The 21,426-nt window shown below is 41.6% G+C and overlaps 1 protein-coding gene across 3 annotated transcripts in view; it reads left to right on the forward strand.

Annotated features, from left to right (window-relative positions):
* The window catches only part of LAMB4 (laminin subunit beta 4), a 116,476-nt gene that overhangs the window by 51,451 nt on the left and 43,599 nt on the right, over nt 1-21,426 (forward strand). For all 3 annotated transcript variants that reach the window (XM_064364296.1, XM_064364280.1, XM_064364299.1), the window contains 7 exons: nt 3,811-3,996; nt 5,544-5,659; nt 6,476-6,596; nt 16,442-16,619; nt 18,177-18,320; nt 19,852-20,083; nt 20,526-20,683. In XM_064364296.1, the coding sequence (XP_064220366.1) occupies nt 3,811-3,996; nt 5,544-5,659; nt 6,476-6,596; nt 16,442-16,619; nt 18,177-18,320; nt 19,852-20,083; nt 20,526-20,683 (1,135 nt within the window). The remainder of the gene's footprint in view (nt 1-3,810; nt 3,997-5,543; nt 5,660-6,475; nt 6,597-16,441; nt 16,620-18,176; nt 18,321-19,851; nt 20,084-20,525; nt 20,684-21,426) is intronic.

Consider the following 21,426-nt stretch of genomic DNA (forward strand, 5'->3'; position numbering starts at 1 on the left):
TAAGATTAGCAGAAGGAACTCTTTGTCTCCCTCCAAAAATCAAGACCTCTAGATCCACAGAGCCTAAAGTTACAGTGACAAGAAGCCCAGATTCCCATGGTTACTGGGAGTGATAGAGGCCATGGGTAATCCTAATTTATTCTCCCAAGCCCATGTATTCTACCTGTTAGGGACACAGCATCCCACAAATGCCTTGATTTAAGGAGTACATAACATCCCAAAGAACACTGGCCCATCTCCTGGGGTTTCATTTCCAAGTCTGTGAAGCTAATGCTTCAGCTGCATCTTTAAGGGGCCCCATTCCACTGCCATCTCAGGTCAGCATCTTCTGGTAGTATGGTTTGTGTAGGGCCGGTGACTCCCAAAATCACATGAGCACTGGTGAACTTCTTTTGCTGGAAAATGGATCTATTGTGCAGGGGAGACGTTATGTTTTCCCACCTTGGCGAATCACGGCCCTCAGGAAAAGTGCTGGCCAAGACCATAGAACAGCTGGTTCTTACTGTGGGAAACCATGTAGTATCACCTTGGGCCAAGGCACACACTTCACTAGCCTTGATGTAGTGGATTAATGAATATTTCATAGGATATATGGATGGTCCATGTCCTTTGGGTGTATATTGTGACAGAGACCAGGATAACTAAAATAGCCTTGGAGTAAGACTGTGAATACACACTCTTGCCCTTTCCGAGTGTTCTCCTCAGCACTCTCAGACTACAGAAGGAACCCACTTGCCCTTGCTGCAAAATAGAGCCCCACCATTCCACGCCACCACATTTGCAGACAGTGTAGAAACATCTGCTGATATTCCTTTTTCCTTACACATATGGAAGAGAAAACATTTTTGCATATCAATATCTGCATAACGTGTTCCAGAGGCTGTATTAATCTGCTCTAGTAAAGACACTCCATCCAACTCAACAGCTGCACATGGGACTATAACTTGGTTAAATTTGTGGTGACTTTCATCTGCCAGTGATCCCTCCAATGACTGCAGAAACAAGTTTGGTGCCTTAAATGGGGATATGATGGGAACCACCACTCATTCATCCTTTAAGGCTTGAGAGTGGCACTCTGAGGATGCCCCTGATTTGCAGTAGTGTTTTTGTGTACTGTCTTGGCTTTGGGCTGGGGTAGGGGGCTCATTTTACAGGATTTTACCAGCTTTTTCTATGACAAGAGCTCTTACCCCACAGGTCGAAGAACCAGGGCCAACTGCAAAGCAGGTTCATTTCATTATATATTCAAGAACTGAAGAAAATTATCTTCCTGTAAATACAGGTGGTTCTGTAAATACAGTGAACGCACTATGAAAGGCACCTGGCTAGCAGTCTATTTATTACCTGACCCACATATGCCCCTATTCTAACAAGGAGACCATGGTGGCATTTTGGATACCTGGTTATCAGCATAAGCTCAGATCCCGTATCCACTAATACTGAAAGATTATGGGTTTATCCCCTTCCCCAATAGACAGTTATGTTTTCGTAAGTAATTTACCTAGGCTACTAATTCAGCCTCTTCTCTGAAGTTCTGCAACTCTTATAATTCAATCCTTGTGAATAATCAGCTCTTCTTGCTCTCTAGTTTAAGGAGCTGAGAGTCTCTTTAAACACATCCGCAAGGAGGTTCTCTGATTCTCACACTTTGCTTTACATTGATGATTGATTGTCCTGACCCTGTCATTTTCTCTCATCAAAGACATTCAACAACAGCTACCCATTTTCACAGTTCTTACTGGAACATCAAAGGATACAGATGCCTCCCGTATCTTTCAATGCCAGAAATACTTCTCAAGTCAGTGCCTGCCATTCCTTGCCTTTATTCTGTCCCATTTCTCCATAGGTGACATTTTTAGCAATTGTATCAGTACTTCATGTCAGGATCATCAGTACATGTCACCCACCAGGGTCCTCATTGCCAGAAAAACAGTAAATTATCCACCTCCAGAATTCCATCTTAGGATCTACTTTCAGATAAACTGTCTGGCATTACCTATCTCAAGTCAGGTGCCCTAGGAGAGCCTAAGATGGGATTCAGCTGCATGTGAAAATCACATGAATTAAGGAAATGTTCTTCAGGAATACTCTTAAGAGAGTGAAGGAGAAAAGAGAGAAAAGGAAAGAGCAAAGTAAGATGTGGTCTCAGGTAAAACAATCCTTGAATTGATCCTCAGAGGAGCTCAGGGGCATACACTGCAAGCAAAGTTGTCCTGGCTCTTGAGACAACCTGACCAGCCTTGTATCAGTCAGTCATTGACTGTGAGCTCCCAGAGGTTGTGTTGGGGGGTTATCGAGGGAGGTATGAAAGAGCAGTTCTCCAGAGCAAGGGTCAACTGTCAGCTGTCAGCAGCCACACACACAGCAACTGGGGAATGGGTGCACCAAACAGCTAAAGGAGATCTGGGAGGTGTACCTACAGTGTCTACTGCAATCGCAAGGATACACACACACACACACACACGCATATTTTTGAGACAGAGTCTTGGTGTGTCACCCAGGCTGGAGTACAGTGAGCCTCTCAGGTTCAAGAGATTCTCATGCCTCAGCCTTCTGAGTAGCTGGGACTACAAGTGTGCACCACCACACCAGGCTAATTTTTGTAATTTTAGTAGAGATGGGGTTTCACCATGTTGGCCAGGCTGGTCTCTAACTCTTGACCTTGTGATCCACTTGCCTCAGCCTCCAAAAGTGCTGGGATTACAGGTGTGACCCACCACACCTGGCCTTACAAGGGGATTTTTTTAAATGTTTGAAAAATGTTGCATATAGATGACTTTATATATATCTCTGTCTGTTAAAACACAATCGGATACTATAGTTTCTTATTTACATTTCTGTCTCAAATGCAAGACTCTAAACCCCTCTGTGGCAGGGGATCTGTCCTATTTATTTTGCATTCTTAATTCAGGAGCTGGCACGTAATGGTTACTAAGCATTTATCAAATGGCAGGCAGTTTGAGGTAGATCACAGAGCAACCAGAACTCCAGGCTAAGTAAGTTGGGCGTTATTCTGTTGGCAGTTAGAAAGAGTTTGAAATGCTTGGTTGGCAGCAGGATGTGGTATGTATTGGACCAGAGAGAGCAAAGAAAGCAGCGCCAAGAGACTATTGCAGCAACACAGGCAAAAGTAACAAGAGGAGGAATTTGAGCAGAGGCTGTGAGTGTGGAGAGGCCAATGCAAAAGTAATTAAAGAGGTATTATCTACAGGGTTCAGATGGCCTCAGGCTGACATCCAGTATACAGACTGTCGGGGATTCTAATTAATCATGTTTGAGCTTTATACTTATATGCTCTTAAGCAGATAGAAGAGAAGCATTTCTCATTTTGCATGGAAGAAATATCTAGAAAATATTTTCTAGGTATTTCTTCCATGCAAAATGAGAAATATCCATATGGGTTTTCTCATTGTCATGTCCAATTAGGCAAAATCCGTAAAGTAGGCATGGAAATAGCCTCCATATTTTGGGCAGAACTCCAAAGTCATATCCAAGAAAACCCAAACTCATCAATGTGGAATTTGCTCAGTTCATTAGCCCAAAGGGTACTTAAAAATTAAAGTGGCTTCCCAGGACTGCTTTCAAATCAATCATTCTATATAATAATATATGTTCCAAAGCTGCAGTATCAGCACATTATTCTCATCTGGATTCTGGACTGTATCCTGCTTAGAATAACTTATCTGTGACTCATATGAATCATATACACACCAGGAAATACAGGGGTGGTGCAGTGGGGGGACTGGTCTTCTTGAACTTTGTCAGGCTTTGACTGTAGGCAAAGCTATTTACATTCCTCTCCCATTTTAGGGCTCAGGAACTTTTGGCCAGAGTCCTGCTGTTCACATTGTTTTAGGAGAGACAGTTCCTGGGAACCCTGTTACGTGGACTGGACCTGGATTTGCCAGGGTTCTCCCTGGCGCTGGCTTGAGATTTGCTGTCAACAACATTCCGTTTCCCATGGACTTCACCATTGCCGTTTCCTACAGAACCCAGGTATCCTTTAACTCTCCAACTTCTTCGGTGGTGAAAAGCTGACAGAAATACATTCTTGAACTGTTTCCATTTCAGCCTTGCTAGAATAGGCTCATCATCAAAGGATCTGCAAAAAGTGAACATCTGGGGGGCATTAGAAACCCAAGGGTTTCCTAAAGATATTGACGCAGCACAGTGAGCCATATGGATGCATGTGGTATCCCATGGAGACAAGCCACAGTTGAAGTTATATATTTAAGGTGCCAGGTTTAAGGAAGTGGTGACTGTTTGTATAAGAAAAATAAACAACTAAAATAGCACAAATCCTGCCCTCCTGGGACTTTCCTTCTAAAAATTTAATAAACCAACACATGTGCGGAGATTCAGACTCACAGGGGATGCAGCAAACGCATTTGTTTGCATCTGGCTCTTACCCTGAAACAAGAGAAAGGCCAAAAGCAAACTGCCCCTCTTGTTTCCCACCATGAGACCCCCTGCCTCCTGCCTTTTAAGAAATGTCTAAAACAGAATAAAAGCCAAATAGTTGATTTACACCAGTATTTCCTAACCTTCCTTTGGATCTAAAATCCACTGAACATCCCCTTTGAAACATGTTTTATATGGCTGGAGGGGGTGTGGTCTTAGAAGCTCCCAAGCCCAACTAGGGACCACATTCTGGAGGCTCTCACCGTGCATCACTTGCCCAGAGCAGCTGATCCATTTTGCAATGCGTAATAGGACGTGATTCTCTATTTCTCACTTACAAGTGAAAGCCAAGAAACTTCAATGAACTTTGGCTCTGTGCATATGATAAGAAAGCCATTAAAAAATATATATAGATAGATTAATTTATCTATAGAGAGAATATAGCCCTGACACCTTAAAAAAGCTTTTCTAAACTGTACGACTTCTAGAATATAGCTAGTTTGCATATCTCTCCAACGTATAGATTCCTTTTGTAAAGGATTCCAAATTATTGTTCCGTGATCCAGAGCCATGATGAATGAGTCAACTCCCTGGGAAATAGGGGTTGAGGATTAGGCTTGCCAGGAGAGTTAAGGTTTTTCCAGGCCCATGAGCCATGAGAAACAATGTTTTTTCTGCCTGGATCACAATTCAGGCATCAGAGAGTTGGGTCTGGGAGTGAACCTCTAAGATTCTTTCAACTCCACAACCCCCTTTTTTTTTTTTTTTTTTGAGACTCGGTTTCTCTCTTGTTGCCCAGGCTGAGGTGCAATGGCATAATCTTGGCTCACCAAAACCTCTGCCTCCCAGGTTCAAGCAATTCTCCTGCCTCAGCCTCCTGAGCAGCTGGGATTACAGGCATGCACCACCACACCCAGCTAATTTTGTATTTTTAGTAGAGACGGGCTTTCTCCTTGTTGGTCAGGCTGGTCTCGAATTTCCAACCTCAGGTGATCCTCAGCCTCCCAAACCAAAACTCTTTTCCAAGTGGCCTATGGGTTGCAAATTCAAGTCCATGCACTCTCCTTTAGCTATGTGTGTGTGCGTGCAAAACATTTTCCTGCATCCTCACAGTGACATGCCTTAATGTCATACCTGTCTAGTCTGCAGCTGACTGGACTGTCCAGATCGTTGTGAACCCCCCTGGAGGGAGTGAGCTCTGCACACCCAAGACTCCACATTCAGAGCCTCCGTCTTTTGCCTTACCAGCGGCTACCAGGTATGTTTCAGGCCTGTCCTCAAACACTAAAGGCTTCTTAGAATTTTCTTCATATATCAATAATTTGTATCTGGGAACTAAGCGGGAAAAGAGGAGGACTGAAGGAAACTATAACATATATTAAGCACTTACTGTGTGCTGCACTAGGCTTTACATTTAATATCACTTTCAGTCTTCATAACAACTCAGTACGGCAGGTTTTGTCTTCATCAGATGAAGAAGAAATTGAGAAGGAGAAGACTTAAATGATTTACTGAAAACTCATTGCTAGTATGTAGCAGAACCAGGATTCTAGCCAGGATATCCTCACTCTAAATCTTGAATGTTCTTTTCCAGTCCCCAGGTGGCTCTGAAATGTAAGAAAGCAAAATGCAACAAGAAAAAGAGTAAAACAATCAGCTTGATTACTCAATAGATGAGATTCTTTGAGGTAAAAGGATACTAATTTTGAGGCCACTGATTTTGATTCATCAGAAACTAGTGGCAAAATAATTTTTTTGAGATCCTGTTGACGTTAGCATGAGAGATGGGATGAGGACCTCTGTCCTATCCTTTCCCCAGAGTTGTCATGACAACCCACGGCCAATAGTTTCTCAGATTTTGCTGCTTGGCACAATCATATGGAGGAATCACAGAGGATCTGAGCGTGACTTTACTGTCCAGCCAGCCCACCTGTGCTGATCTAGACCTACAGTGGCCGCAGCCCCACGGAGGAGGTGACTGCCCAGTACAAGTGCAAGGCTACGAAATACTATGGCCATTTAGCTAATACAATTGTATGTGGTCTGAATTTTTGCTTTATCTTTCTTAACACAGAATCATGCTGCTTCCCACACCCATCTGTTTAGAACCAGATGTACAATATTCCATAGATGTCTATTTTTCTCCGCCTTTGAAAGGAGTGTCCCACGCTCATTCACACATCCTGGTGGACTCTGTAAGTATCACAGAGCTTTGTGGGTGCCTCCTTTGCTACTAAGCGCCTTTATAACTCTACTTTTAGATTCTTTAGTGAAATATGTCTTAAAAATGTATATGTATTTGCTCAATTATTAAAGCCACCTAATAGCAATTACAAATCTTATATAACAGTATGTCACAGCAGTGGTTTGGAGTGTTTTACCTATTATGTAATCACAGAAACCCTGTGTGGTAGGTACTTTCATGGTTTTACAGATGATGGAACAGAGGCACAGCGTCACAGAGCTAGTGAGTGGGGAGTCAAGAATCAGAGCCGCCCTGCCTGCTTCTGCACACCTGTCCTGAGCCATGACAGCACACAGGCAGTGGAGGAAATGGGGGGAAGAAATCTAACCACAGCCATTATTTTCTAAGTTCCCATTTTATACATCCTACACTTTTGTACCATGGAAATCAGAGTGCTTATACAGTGTGTAGACCAATTTCTTTCACCTCACTCTTCATCATAAGCATTTTCTTTTCCTTCTCTTTTTTTTTTTTTTTTTTTTTTTAATGCAATGGCATGATCTTGGCTCATCGCAACCTCCGCCTCCCGGGTTGAAGCGATCCTCCTGCCTCAGCCTCCTGAGTAGCTGGGATTATAGGCATATGCCACCACACCCAGCTAATTTTGCATTTTTAGTAGAGATGGGGTTTCTTTATGTTGGCCAGGCTGGTCTCGAACTCCTGGCCTCAAGCAGTCCACCCACCTCAGCCTCCCAAAGTTCTGGGATTACAGGTGTGAGCCACCATGCCCAGCCAAGCATTTTCTTATGGTATGTGTGCAGTCTTCTTATCTTTATAGACCATGCGTAATATTTCCTGAGTGATTTCTTCCAGCATTTTTCCCCGACAGGGGGGCTATTGGCATTCCTTCCAAACTTCTTACTCTGCACAGCCCTTCAGACCCAGACTTGTCCCTGGGGATAGTTGGGCATTGAGTAGATTTATTTAAGTTACTTATCTATTGTCCCAATTCCTGGTCATATAAGTTGCTTCTACTTTTCACTACTATGCATGTTTGATACATGTTTGATACATATGTATATTTGATGCATTTGAAATATACACATATTTGATACATATTAAATATACTATGTATACTTGATACATATTTTAAAAAATATTTTAAAAGATTTTCCTACTTTACCTAAGGTGTTATAGCTCTTGAAATATGTGTCAAAATATTTTCTGGAACATATTCCCCAATTAATTTTTTTTTAATTTCTTTTTTTTTTTTTTGAGACAGAGTCTTCTCTGTCACCCAGACTGGAGTACAGTGGCACAATTTCAGCTCACTGCAACCTCCACCTCCCTAATGCCAGCAATTCTCCTGCCTCAGCCTCCTGAGTAGCTGAGATTATAGGCACACGCTACCGTCTGGCTAATTTCTGTATTTTTAGTAGAGATGGGGTTTCACCATGTTGACCAAGCTGGTCTCAAACTCCTGACCTCAGGTGATCTGCCCACCTTGGCCTCCCAAAGTGCTGGCGTTACAGGCATGAGCCACTGCGCTCAGCCTCCCCAGTTCTTAAGATCATTAGTAATGTATGAAAATACCAGTTTTTCATCCCACCTCCAACAGAATTATATAGAATGATGTGGGATTTTTAAAAAGTAATTTCATGGATGAAAATAAAATTGCTTTGTTAAAATTCCATTTCTGCATATTTGTGAGAATCTTCTAATATCATGACTTAATTGGCAAACTACAGCCCAACAAAATTTTACTGGACTACAGCCAGTCGCATTTGTTTATATATTATGTATGGCTGCTTTCAAGCTAAAAGGCAGAGTTGAGTAGTTGCACAGAGACTTTACGGCCACATTTCATCTGGCAACCATAATCAAAGGTGTTCTAAATCCTGCACCTAGAGGGATCTGGAAGAGTTGCGGTGAGAAGATCTACGTGGTAGATTCTACCATATTGTAGTAGAAATGAAGTAGAAAGTAGAAACAAACTCTTTACTGGGAATTTTAAACTGTCATGATTTTCCTAACCATATACTCCATTTCTCCACTGAGGAGCTTTTTCTTTTTTCTTTTTTTGAGATAGAGTGTCACTGTGTCACCCAGGCTGGAGTTCAGGGACACAATCTCAGCTCACTGCAACCTCCGCCCCCCAGGTTCAAGCAATTCTCCTGCCTCAGCCTCCCCAGTAGCTGGGACTACAGGTACGTGCCCCATGCCTGGCTAATTTTTTGTATTTTTTAGTAAAGACGAGGTTTCACCATGTTGGCTAGGATGGTCTCTATCTCCTGACCTCATGATCCACCCACTTCGGCCTCCCAAAGTCCTGGGATTGTAGGCGTGAGCCACTGCCCCTGGCCCAGGAGCTTTAAATAGAACTGTACTCATTAACCAATATATGAGTTACAAAAGGAAGGAAATCAAATCCGATAGGTTTAATTTTGGGGAAAAATGCCGAAAAAAAATGGGAACTCAAGCAAATTGAACAGAATAGAAGAAACTAATGACATCCTAGATCACTAAGGGATATCACTGTTATTATAATAATCAGAAAACTCACATTTATAAAAGCCAACATACTCTTCACTTTAAATCTATATCCTAAATATTTCTAAACTTTGTAAATTCCAAAGATTATCACTTGATGCTGTACTAAAGGCAGTCTTCCAAATTATCCATTCATCACCCATTCATTGAGTCTATATGGGCCTGGTACCATGCTGGTCCTGGAGTGTAAAATATGGTTCCCGCCCTCAAATAATTCTCAGCCTGATAGAGAAGAAAGACATGTACAAATCATTACAATGATGTTTGATAGATGCAATAAGTAAATAATTTGAAATTAATTTTAAAATATTATATTTGGGCTGGGCACGGTGGCTCATACCTGTAATCCCAACACTTTAGGAAGCTGAGGCAAGCAAATCACTTGAGGCCAAGAATTCAAGACCAGCCTGGGCAGCATGGTGAAAGCCCATCTCTACTGAAAGTACAAAAATTAGCCAGGTTTGGTGGCACATGCCTGTGGTCCCAGCTACTTGGGAGGCTGAGATAGGAGAATCACTTGTACCTGGGAGGCGGAGGTTGCAGTGAGCTGAAATTGCAGCTGGGCAATAGTGCAGCAAGACTTGGTCTCAAAAAAATAATATTGTGTTTGATCAGTTTTCAATCGATTATTCTCTTACATATAGCTATGGGAAAACCTGAAGTATGAATAAAAGTTAAGAGAGTAACCCATAGTTGGTAACTGTCAGAAAGCTCAGAAGAAGTCCAGACCTCTGTTTTAGGTCAGATTCCCTAAAGCAGAAGCTGAGACAGGGACTCAGTTGGATGTGATTTATTGAGGGTGTGTTCCTGAGAGGAGGGGAGTGAGGAAAATAGGGGAAAACAGGGGAAGGAACCAAGCAAGGATGTGGTCTCCACTAAAGTGTGGCCTCAGGCTGATCCTACCTGGAGCTCTGGAGCCTGGATTGCACCACACAGTTGAACCTCCTTGGAGCCAAAGGGGTGCCTTATATGTGCCCAGCTACAGGTTCATCACCACCACCACCCACCCCACCATGAGTGCATAAACCCCTGGACCAGGTGGCTGAGTGTAGTTTTCTGAAGAAGGGAACAGCTGTGAGTGTTAAGGAGCCAGTGCCATAGCCACTAGAGGATGAATACACCAGCCTGCCAAGGCAGACCCAGGCCAGGCACCTACAGTGTGCACTGTGGTCCCTGACCCAAAATGTCCAGAAGGAGAAAGTCCTTGCACATTTCATTGTTACAGACTAACATGATTCATGCCACACTGCCAATTTTGCTGCTCTGGGAAAATAAGATACTTGACTGCTTGGGACGCTGACCTTTCAAAGTTTATTCTTTTCTGCAGCCAGATTAACATTTGCATCTAAGACCAGGGGACATTACCAAGAAGACCAAAGAAAACCTTCATTTAACCACAGTGCTCCTTCTGCACAAATGCATTTTGTTTGGAAAGCACTGTGAGATCACTGAAATTTGTTTTCAGTTACCTAGATTATATGGTATGTGCATGTATAAAACTGTGTTTAGAGTAAAAAGGATATTAGGCATTCTAGAATATAAAACTGCCATTCTTTTTAAACCATGGAATAGAATACACTTGGTAAACATCAAGTCCTTAGAAGTTTCTAGGAGAAAAGTGAGTCATGGCATTACAAAATCCTGTAGCTGACAGGGACTCTTGTCATCTGGTCCATCTGCTTAGTTCCCAGAATGGTCAACTCAATGGCTCAGACCAAGAGCTGTAAATAATCTCTGGTTGGCTGCCCTCATTCCGAAGCCCATCTGGCTTTCTTCTTCATCTCTCCCCGCTTGGTTTGTGTTTGGAGAGTGCAAAGTCATTTTCATATCAACTTAAAGATACAGTGGTAGACCTATAGATATTCCTTATTAAACAAATTTTTATGAAGCACCTACTATCAGTTAGACACTGTGATAGGCATAGGTGTAAACAAGACATACGCTATCCCTGCCACCCCAGTTCTTATTCTCTTAAGGGGAGACACAGACAACCAGGCAATGAAAGCCTGGGGTTAGAGGTCCTGGAAGCTGTGGCAGGGCGCGAACCCAAAAAGCTCAGTGTGACTCTCGCAGTGGTTCTCAGCATCATCTGACCCAACCCCATGCCCCCTCCTTCTTTTAAACATTTTTTTTTAAATTTAATTTTATTTTTTATTGCATTTTAGGTTTTGGGGTACATGTGAAAAACATGCAAGGTTGTTGCATAGGTGCATACGTGGCAGTATGATTTGCTGCCTCCCTCCCCTTCACCTATATCTGGCATTTCTCCCCATGCTATCCCTCCCCAACTCCCCACTCCCCCCACTATCCCCCCTCCCCCCAACAGACCCCCGTGTATAGTGCTCCCCTCCCTGCATCCACGTGTTCTCCTTGTTCAACACCCACCTATGAGTGAGAACATGTGGTGTTTGATTTTGTGTTCTTGTGTCAGTTTGCTGAGAATGATGTTTTCCAGGTTCATCCATGTCCCTACGAAGGATGTGAACTCCTCGTTTTTAATGACTGCATAATATTCCATGGTGTATATGTGCCACATTTTTCCTGTCCAGTCTATCATCGATGGGCATTTGGGCTGGTTCCAGGTCTTTGCTATTGTAAACTGTGCTGCAATGAATATTCGTGTGCATGTGTCCTTATAGTAGAACGATTTATAATCCTTTGGATATATGCCCAGTAATGGGATTGCTGGGTCAAATGGAATTTCTATTTCTAGGTCCTTGAGGAATCGCCACACTGTTTTCCACAGTGGTTGAACTAATTTACATTCCCACCAACAGTGTAAAAGTGTTCCTATTTCTCCACATCCTCTCCAGCATCTGTTTTCTCCAGATTTTTTAATGATCGCCATTCTAACTGGCGTGAGATGGTATCTCAATGTAGTTTTGATTTGCATTTCTCTAATGACCAGTGATGATGAGCATTTTTTCATATGTTTGCTGGCCTCATGTATGTCTTCTTTTGTAAAGTATCTGTTCATATCCTTCACCCATTTTTAAATGGGCTTGTTTGTTTTTTTCTTGTAAATCTTTTTTAGTTCATTGTAAATTCTGGATATCAGCCCTTTGTCAGACGGGTAGGCTGCAAAAATTTTTTCCCATTCTGTTGGTTACCGATTCACTCTATTGACTGTTTCTTTTGCCGTGCAAAAGCTGTGGAGTTTGATTAGGTCCCATTTGTCTATTTTGGCTTTTGTTGCCAATGCTTTTGGTGTTTTGGTCATAAAGTCCTTGCCTACACCTATGTCCTGAATGGTTTTGCCTAGGTTTCCTTCCAGTGTTTTTATGGTGTTACATCTTATGTTTAAGTCTTTAATCCATCTGGAGTCAATTTTAGTGTAAGGTGTCAGGAAGGGGTCCAGTTTCTGCTTTCTGCATATGGCTAGCCAGTTTTCCCAACACCACTTATTGAACAGGGAATCCTTTCCCCATTGCTTGTTTTTTTCAGGTTTGTCAAAGATCAGGTGGTTATAGATATGTTGTGTCGCCTCCGATGCCTCTGTTCTGTTCCATTGGTCTATATCTCTGTTTTGGTACCAGTACCATGCTGTTTTGATTACTGTAGCCTTGTAGTAGAGTTTGATGTCTGGTAGTGTGATGCCTCCCGCTTTGTTCTTTTTGCTTAGAATTGACTTGGCTATGCGGGCTCTCTTTTGGTTCCATATGAAGTTTAAGGTGGTTTTTTCCAGTTCTGTGAGGAAGGTCATTGGTAGCTTGATGGGGATAGCATTGAATCTGTAAATTACTTTGGGCAGTATGGCCATTTTCACGATATTAATTCTTCCTAACCATGAACATGGAATGTTTCTCCATCTGTTTGTATCCTCTCTTATTTCATTGAGCAGTGATTTGTAGTTTTCCTTGAAGAGGTCCTTTACATTCCTTGTTAGTTGTATTCCTAGGTATTTTATTCTCTTTGTAGCAATTGTGAATGGCAGTTCGTTCTTGATTTGGCTCTCTTTAAGTCTGTTATTGGTGTATAGGAATGCTTGTGATTTTTGCACATTGATTTTGTATCCTGAGACTTTGCTGAAGTTGCTTATCAGTTTCAGAAGATTTTGGGCTGAGGTGATAGGGTCTTCTAGATATACAATCATGTCGTCTGCAAATAGAGACAATTTGACTTCCTCCTTTTCTAATCGAATACCCTTTATTTCTTTTTCTTGCCTGATTGCTCTGGCTAGAACTTCCAGTACTATATTGAATAGGAGTGGTGAGAGAGGGCATCCTTGTCTAGTGCCAGATTTCAAAGGGAATGCTTCCAGTTTTTGCCCATTCAGTATGATATTGGCTGTCGGTTTGTCATAAATAGCTTTTATTATTTTGAGATACGTTCCATCAATACCTAGTTTATTGAGAGTTTTTAGCATAAAGGGCTGTTGAATTTTATCGAAGGCCTTCTCTGCATTAATTGAGATAATCATGTGGTTTTTGTTTTTGGTTCTGTTTATGTGGTGAATTACATTTATAGACTTGCGTATATTGAACCAGCCTTGCATCCCTGGGATGAATCCTACTTGATCATGGTGGATAAGCTTTTTGATGTGTTGTTGTAATCGGCTTGCCAGTATTTTATTGAAGATTTTTGCATCTATGTTCATCATGGATATTGTCCTGTAGTTTTCTTTTCTTGTTGAGTCTCTGCCGGGTTTTGGTATTAAACCTTTAAACATATTTTTATTGCAAATATTTTCTAATATTCCTTACCATCCTGAAATGAAATTTATAGGCACCATAGCCTACTGCACAGATAACTTCCAAATAACATCAATGTAATATGCTAATATTAATACAAAGGAAAAGTGAAAGGAAAGTAATAGTTAAATCAATCATCAGACTTCAGTATGTATCAGCACAAGCATGAATAACCAGAAGATGCAATGAAGTGGGAAGATGCTCACGTAGGTAGAATCACTGCAGGTGAGATAGCCACGAAAGTAGGTATGTAGTAAACATGTTTACCTGTTTAAGAAAACATTGAGTTAGGCTCTCAGCTCAAACTATAAACAGGGTTTTCTCCTTCATGAATATCCAATGGAACTTGTAAAAGCTATAGGGGCCTTTTTGTGAGAATGTTCCACATTTCTGACCACCACCTGCTAAATGCCTGTAGTAAGTATCACTCTATTGCTATGACAACTAAAACCACCTCCACGAATTTCCAAAATGCTCCCTAGAGGGGTGGTACCTCCCATACTGGGGATCACTGGGTTGAAAGGATAAGCGAGAGGAGCATAGCAGAATGAAAAAAAAAATTTTCATATTTTTATCCTGAGGCAATGGGAAGCCTCTACAAAGTTTTAAGGAGATTATCTGGACAAACTGCATTTAAAAGGATCACTCTGACTTTAGTGTAGAAAATTGATTGGGTGTGGCAAGAGTGGAGGCTGAGCCATCTGTTGGGCTGCCACTATAATCATCCAGGTGGCATGAATTAGGGAAGTGGCAGGGGAACAGAGAGCCATAAATGCATCCTAGACACATCTAAGAGGAAGACTTGGCCAGGCTTGTGATTTGATGTGTGGGGGACATGGGTTAGGCAAGAGTGTTGATAGCAAAGAGGCAGGTGTCAGAGATGACCTTCTTCAGTTTTCTCCACTGAGCAACTTGGCAGGCAGTGGCATTGCTTACCAAGAATAGGCACAGAAAGATAAGTGGGGTTCAGACCTGTTTGCTTTGCAGTGCCTGTGGGGCACCTAAGGCATTAGATATCAGTGAAGATCTGGAGCCCATGATTGGCAGGTGTGCAGGAGATGCAAATTCAGATGCTGGCACCCATTCAGATGGTGGCCCAGTGCGGCCAGGATCATCTAGGAAGTAGGTGTAGAGTTAGGAGAGGGCTGATGAGAGAACCCTGAGGAACTCTAACATTTAGGGGTAAGTTAGGGGAGAAGTACGGCATTGGCTTGAAGGGTGAATAGGAGATGAGGCAGCGGTGATGGCAAAGAAATGACTTTTTTAAGAAATTTGGCTGTGAAGGAGTCAAAGGGCAGAGACAAAGACAGTGGCAAGAGGAATATGTGAGATTGAGAAGGTGATTTTACAGATGGGAGAGACTTGAGCACATTTAAATGTGAGTTGAGAGGAAGAGAGCAAAGAAAGCAAGCGTCATTTGCAGAAGAGTTTTGTGAGGTTAGAGGAGTTAGCAGCAGGACACCTTTTTCCACTGTAATACCTCTTCCTTTGTGAGCACTCAATGTCCCAGATGGGTGGTAAGACTTGAGAGCCTGGAATTTGAGAGGCAGGTAGTAGGAAGCTCCAGGCCTTTTGCTGGGGTCTATTTCCTCTTTCTAGCAAGGAGGTAATGACATATCCTCAGAGTGCAGCAGAAAGAGGAGATGCTGGTAAATACAGTTGAGTTTTGAACAACTTGGGGGTTGGGGTATCAATGCCCCATGCAGTCAGAAGCCTACATATGATTTTTTACTCCCCAAGAACTTAACTACTAATCATCCACTGTTGACTGAAAGCCGTAACAATAACATACAGCCAATTAATATATATTTTGTATACGTATTACATACTGTATCCTACAATATAGTAAGCTGGAGAAAAGAATATATTATTAAGAGAATCACATAAGGAAGAGAAAATATGTTTATAATGTTTACATTTATTAAGTGGAAGTGGATCATCACAAAGGTCTTCATCCTCTTCATCTTCACGCTGAGTAGGCTGAGGAGGAGGAGGAGAAGGAAAAGGAGGGCTTGGCCTTGCTGTCTTGGAGTAATAGAGGCGGAAGAAAATCCACATAGAAGGGACCTGTGCAGTTCAAACCTGTGTTGTTCAAGGGCCAGCCCTGGTCATCTGGGGTTGTGATGCCACCAGCTGGGTGTGTCAAAGGACAATTAGGGAAAAACTGAAGAGGGTTCAAGTAAAGGGCTATGGAAACTGGTTTCAGGATGGATACAGCAAAAAGAAGACTAGAAGAGGCATCTGTGCACAGGTTTAGTCTCCGGACTTCACCTGCTGATTTAAAACCCTTTCGGTGCTGCTTTTAACACCAGTTGTTCAAAATGACCACCTTAATGTTATTACTCTTTCAAATCTAAGACAATCGTATCAGCAAATAAACAATATGATGACAGTGAAAAGAAAAGGCTTATTTTCTTTGCCACAAGTCAAGAAATATAAATATTTAAAGATTTCTTAAATAAATTGAAAATCTTAAAAGTCTTCAGTGCTAACCAATTTAAAGGATTGAGTTAAGTCTCCTTTGCACCATTATTTTCATAGATCTATTTTTTTATATAACTAGAATCTTAAACAGCAGATAGTTTGAACGTATCTTATCTCATTCTTTCAAAAGCTTGGCCTTATTCCCCAAATCAATTCATTGGAGAATTTCTGCAGCAAGAAGGACTTAGATGAGTATCAGCTGCACAACTGTGTTGAAATTGCCTCAGCAAGGGGACCTCAAGTGCTCCCGGGTGCCTGTGAAAGGCTGATCATCAGCATGTCCGCCAAGCTGCACAATGGGGCTGTGGGTGAGTATCTGCTAAATGAGCTCCACTGAAGCACTGACATCCATACAAATGCTTTTTGGAATGTGAGCCAATCAATTTATGTTAGCCTCCACTCCAAACAACAACCAAAATACCCATCTCCCAGTGATTAGATACACAGAGCGGTCTGCTGATGTGTTGGAATCACAATGCACAGCACAGTAAGTGTGTAAGAGAGGAACTTTGCAGCAGCATGGAAAGGCTAGATGGCTGGAACAATGGTCCTGAAATATGCATTTGTAATTCTAGGGCTGGGAGGAACGCCAGACATCTTCTTTCATCCCAAAATATTCATTTTATAAATGAGAGTATTGGGGCTCAAAATCTGTATGTAACTTGCCCATTTCATTTAGCTATGGAAGGGTTTCTCTCCCTCAGCACTACTGAAATTTCGAGCTGGATAATTCTGTGCTGCGGGGGCCTGCCCTGTGCACTGTCAGGTGTTCAGCAGCAGCCCTACACATCTCATACCGGTACCACCCTCCTCTCATTTTGACATCCAAAAATGTCTCCAAACTTTGTCAAATGTCAGTTGGGGGACAAAATCATCCTTCCGTTAAGAAGTGTAGCTATAGAGAGATAGCTACAATGAGAGGTGAGGCTTCCTGAGTGTTAGGCAAATGCTTTTTCCATCAGGACAGAGCTGTGAGTTCAAGGTACCCACCGTCTCATGAAATATATGGAGGAGGAGAAATAATAAACTAGTAAGGGCTGGGTGGGGGGCACGCGCATGGTGGCTCATGTCTGTAATCCCAGCACTTTGGGAGGCTGAGGAAGGCAGATTGCTTGAGGTCAAGAGTTCAAGATAAGCCTGGACAAAATGGTGAAATTCCATCTCTACTAATAAATACAAAAATTAGCCGAGTGTGATGGTGCATGCCTGTAATCCCAGCTACTCAGGAGGCTGAGGCATGAAAATCACCTGAACCCAGGAGGTGGAGGTTACAGTGAGCCAAGATTGTGCCACTGCACTCCAGCCTAGGCCATAGAGTGAGACTCAGTCTCAAACAAACAAACAAACTAGTAAGGAGTATGGTGGCAGATACCTGTAGCCCTAGCTACTCAGGAGGCTGAGGCAGGAGGATTGCTTAAGCCCAGGAATTCAAGGCTGCAGTGAGCTATGATCACACCACTCCAGTGTGAGTAACAGAGTGAGACCTTATCTCTAAAAAATAAAGTAGTAGATACAATTCGGCACCAATGTAGAATATCAGGAATTGAAGTATTAATGATGCCACTAGATTAATTACATTAGACTAATTATTCAAAACCAATTTTAAGTCTGTTATTAACTTGTTAAATAATATTTATTGAGCATCCAATGTACCGCATTGTTCTAAGTACTTCACAGACCTTATTTCCTGTTATCCATACAACAATCCCACTAGGTAGATCCTATATCATCCCTATTTAACAGATGAGGGAGTGGAGTGTTTAAGAGGTCTTAAATGAGGAAGGGGTGAACTACAGCTACTAACAAGGTGAGGTGCCTCTCTGCCTCTTCATTTATCTCTACCTCCCGTCCTTTGTTCCTTGCAGCCTGCAAGTGTCACCCCCAGGGCTCAGTTGGACCCAGCTGTAGCAGACTTGGAGGCCAGTGCCAGTGTAAACCTCTCGTGGTTGGGCGCTGCTGTGACAGGTGCTCAACTGGAAGCTATGGTCTGGGGCATCGTGGCTGTCACCGTACGTAGCAAAACAGACAAGGGGAAACACTTGCTCACAGTCTTGACATTTTGACAGCAGGCGGAGTCATGGGGGAGTTTTTACGGGGAGGAGATTTGAAACTTGACTACATTATTCAGACTATCTGTATAGATAAAATATACTGAACTTTTTTTTTTTTTGCTACACTTCATTCATCCATTCATCAATGGGCCCTGACTGCAGGCAGAGCTGCATTAGAAACCGAGAGTAATAAACAAGATATAGTCCATGCCTCTGCAAGTTTGCAGTCCGTATCAAATGGATGGTAGTCCAGGTAAAATGTGAACCACCACGGAGGGAGCTGGCAAAGCCAGCTTGAGGATCTAGCTCAGAAGCCCAGTGGCTGGAAAGGCTAAAACAATGATAAGTTTGGGGAATCAAGAAAGGGACAATGCTGTCACCATGGGCAAGACTTCTCCTACTGAGGATATCACCCTTTCTCATGCTAGGTTGCAAACAGGCTTATAACTCATTTTATAAGTCACCCATTGATAAGGGTTTAGATGGGGCTTCATCCACAGCTGATAATTCAGCTCTCATGGCTGTGATGCTCAGGTATATAGTTCTCTCTTCACCGTGTAAATCATTAATGAAAATACTGTCTCTTCACATTCCTACCTTAGGAACCATGAAAACCTACAGGTAGGTTAATTTCCTTTCCAAGTAGGGAAATATATCTTTTCAGTCATAATTGAGAGAGAGGGTTCCCCTTCCTGGGCATTGCTTGGGCATGGCCACCCACCCAACCTATCATTGCTTTCTTTTCTTTTCTTTTTTTTTTTTTTTAAAGCTACAAAATGCCTCAGATTCACGAAGGAGTCTAGACAAAGGAACAAACATTTCTTCCATGTGCCACCCTATCAGATAAACTGGCATCACATTTTCACACAGGGAAGACTGGCTCAAGGGATTCAACAATTTATCAGAAGAGGATTGGGCCTCTTCCATCTTACCTAGGAAAAAGAAAACTCTGATCATGTTAAGCTGAGTTCTTACATGGTTTATAATCTAGAGGTTATATCAATACTATACTATTATTATAGTTTAGTATTTATATATCTATATTAATACTATAATATAGTGTCATATTTATATATCTATATAAATACTATACTATTATTAAAGTGTGGTATTTATATATCTATATTAATACTATACTATTATTGTAGTGTGGTATTTATATATCTATATTAATGATATAATATTAATACACCTAAGATATATGGAAGTTTAAGTCGCTAAAAACATGCTACTTGTTTGGTTTCTCTGTATAAACAACAAATGTTCATGAGACTCAATTGTTCGCAACGTGCTGTTTATCAAGTGAGTCAGTGAGTTGTTATTTAACTAACATTTACCTGGAACTCATTATATGCTCTGCCCTAAGCACGTTACAGACTTACTTGATTCACCAGGACTGGGACAGGAAGTGCGACACCAGAACTGTAACTCTTTCACCCACACACACCACACGTCCCTGCCCCAGCATATTTCTCTTTGCTTTATCCAGCATGTCACTGCCATCCTCAAGGATCAAAGGATACTGTATGTCACCAAGTAACAGGACAGTGCTCCTGCCGCAGCGAGGTGACTGGCCGCTGCTGTGATCGCTGCCTGGCAGGCTACTTTGGATTTCCCAGCTGCCGCCCTTGCCCTTGTAATGGGTTTGCTGAACTTTGTGATCCACAGACAGGGTCATGCTTCAATTGTAGAGGCTTTACAACTGGCAGAAACTGTGAAAGGTACGGAATTCATGTGCACTTTTAATTTTTAGGTCTTCTACATTTTGTTCCAATCTCCTACTGGAGGTCCGTTGAGTAGACTCAATAATATTTAAGTGTGAGAGGACTGTTATGGGTGGGAAAGATCATTGTTTCCTCATCCTTCAGAATCATCATATGAGCCAGAAAATGGTGGATTAAATCAACGACACACATTTGCCTGGCATGTTACTCTCTATGTTCTCAAATATGACATGTAAATTGAGTGCTATTACATAGAGTTTAATTGACTATACCTTGAGACTTTTGATATAAAACCAAAAGTCATTTTATAGAGCAAATGAACATCTTTCAAAATATTCAGTTTTCATAATTGCACTCTTTTAAAGCATAGCGAATCCTCATTGGCTAACGTGTGATCTTTTCCTGGGAACATTTTGGTAAAAGAAAACTGTCTTGACAGGTGTATTGATGGTTACTATGGAAATCCTTCTTCAGGACAGCCCTGTCGTCCTTGCCTTTGTCCAGATGATCCCTCAAGCAATCAGTATTTTGCCCATTCCTGTTATCAGAATCTGTGGAGCTCAGATGTAATCTGCAATTGTCTTCAAGGCTATACAGGTATGCAGTATAGTGCTGGATACAATTTTTCCTCTCTATCTCACACTGCAATCTGTAAAATGATCATATGTTCACAATTTATTTGTCTTGGACAAATGTGTGGTGCAGAAATGGTAAGAAGATACAATGTAATAAATTGCTGCTTTATTGAACAAAGAATGAACAATTGACAAACCAATGACAATTAAAACTCACTGGCCACTGAGCTATAATTGTTTGCAAATAATGTTCTAGAAAACTAATTGACCAAATAAAGACCAAATCAAATAATTTATTTAAAATAAAATTATCACATATTAAGTAAGATATAAATGTGATAAAGTAGCATATATATTAGATATAACAACAAATTAAAAACTAAAAAATGGAATTAGTCAAATGCTTTCTTTAATTTCAAATAATTCAATTTGATATTTCACAGACATAACTAATATTTTCAGATATCTTGAAGCAATATTTGGGCATTGTACAGACATTGCATAAGTCTTAAAACATGTATCCCTTGCTCAATTAAAATTTTTATTTATTTGTTTATTTGAGACAGAGTCTTGCTCTGTTGTCCAGGCTAGAGTGCAATGACACAATCTTAAATTCACTGCAACCTTCGCCTCTGGGGTTCAAGCGATTCTTCTGCCTCAGCCTCCTGAGTAGCTGGGATTATAGGTGTGCACTATCATGTACAGCTAATTTTTGTATTTTTAGTAAAGATAGGGTTTTGCCATGTTGGCCAGGCTGGCCTCAAC

This window comes from Aotus nancymaae, unplaced genomic scaffold (assembly GCF_030222135.1).
Source record: "Aotus nancymaae isolate 86718 unplaced genomic scaffold, 86718_ANA_hifiasm-v0.15.2.pri h1tg000002l, whole genome shotgun sequence".
Taxonomy (NCBI): domain Eukaryota; kingdom Metazoa; phylum Chordata; class Mammalia; order Primates; family Aotidae; genus Aotus; species Aotus nancymaae.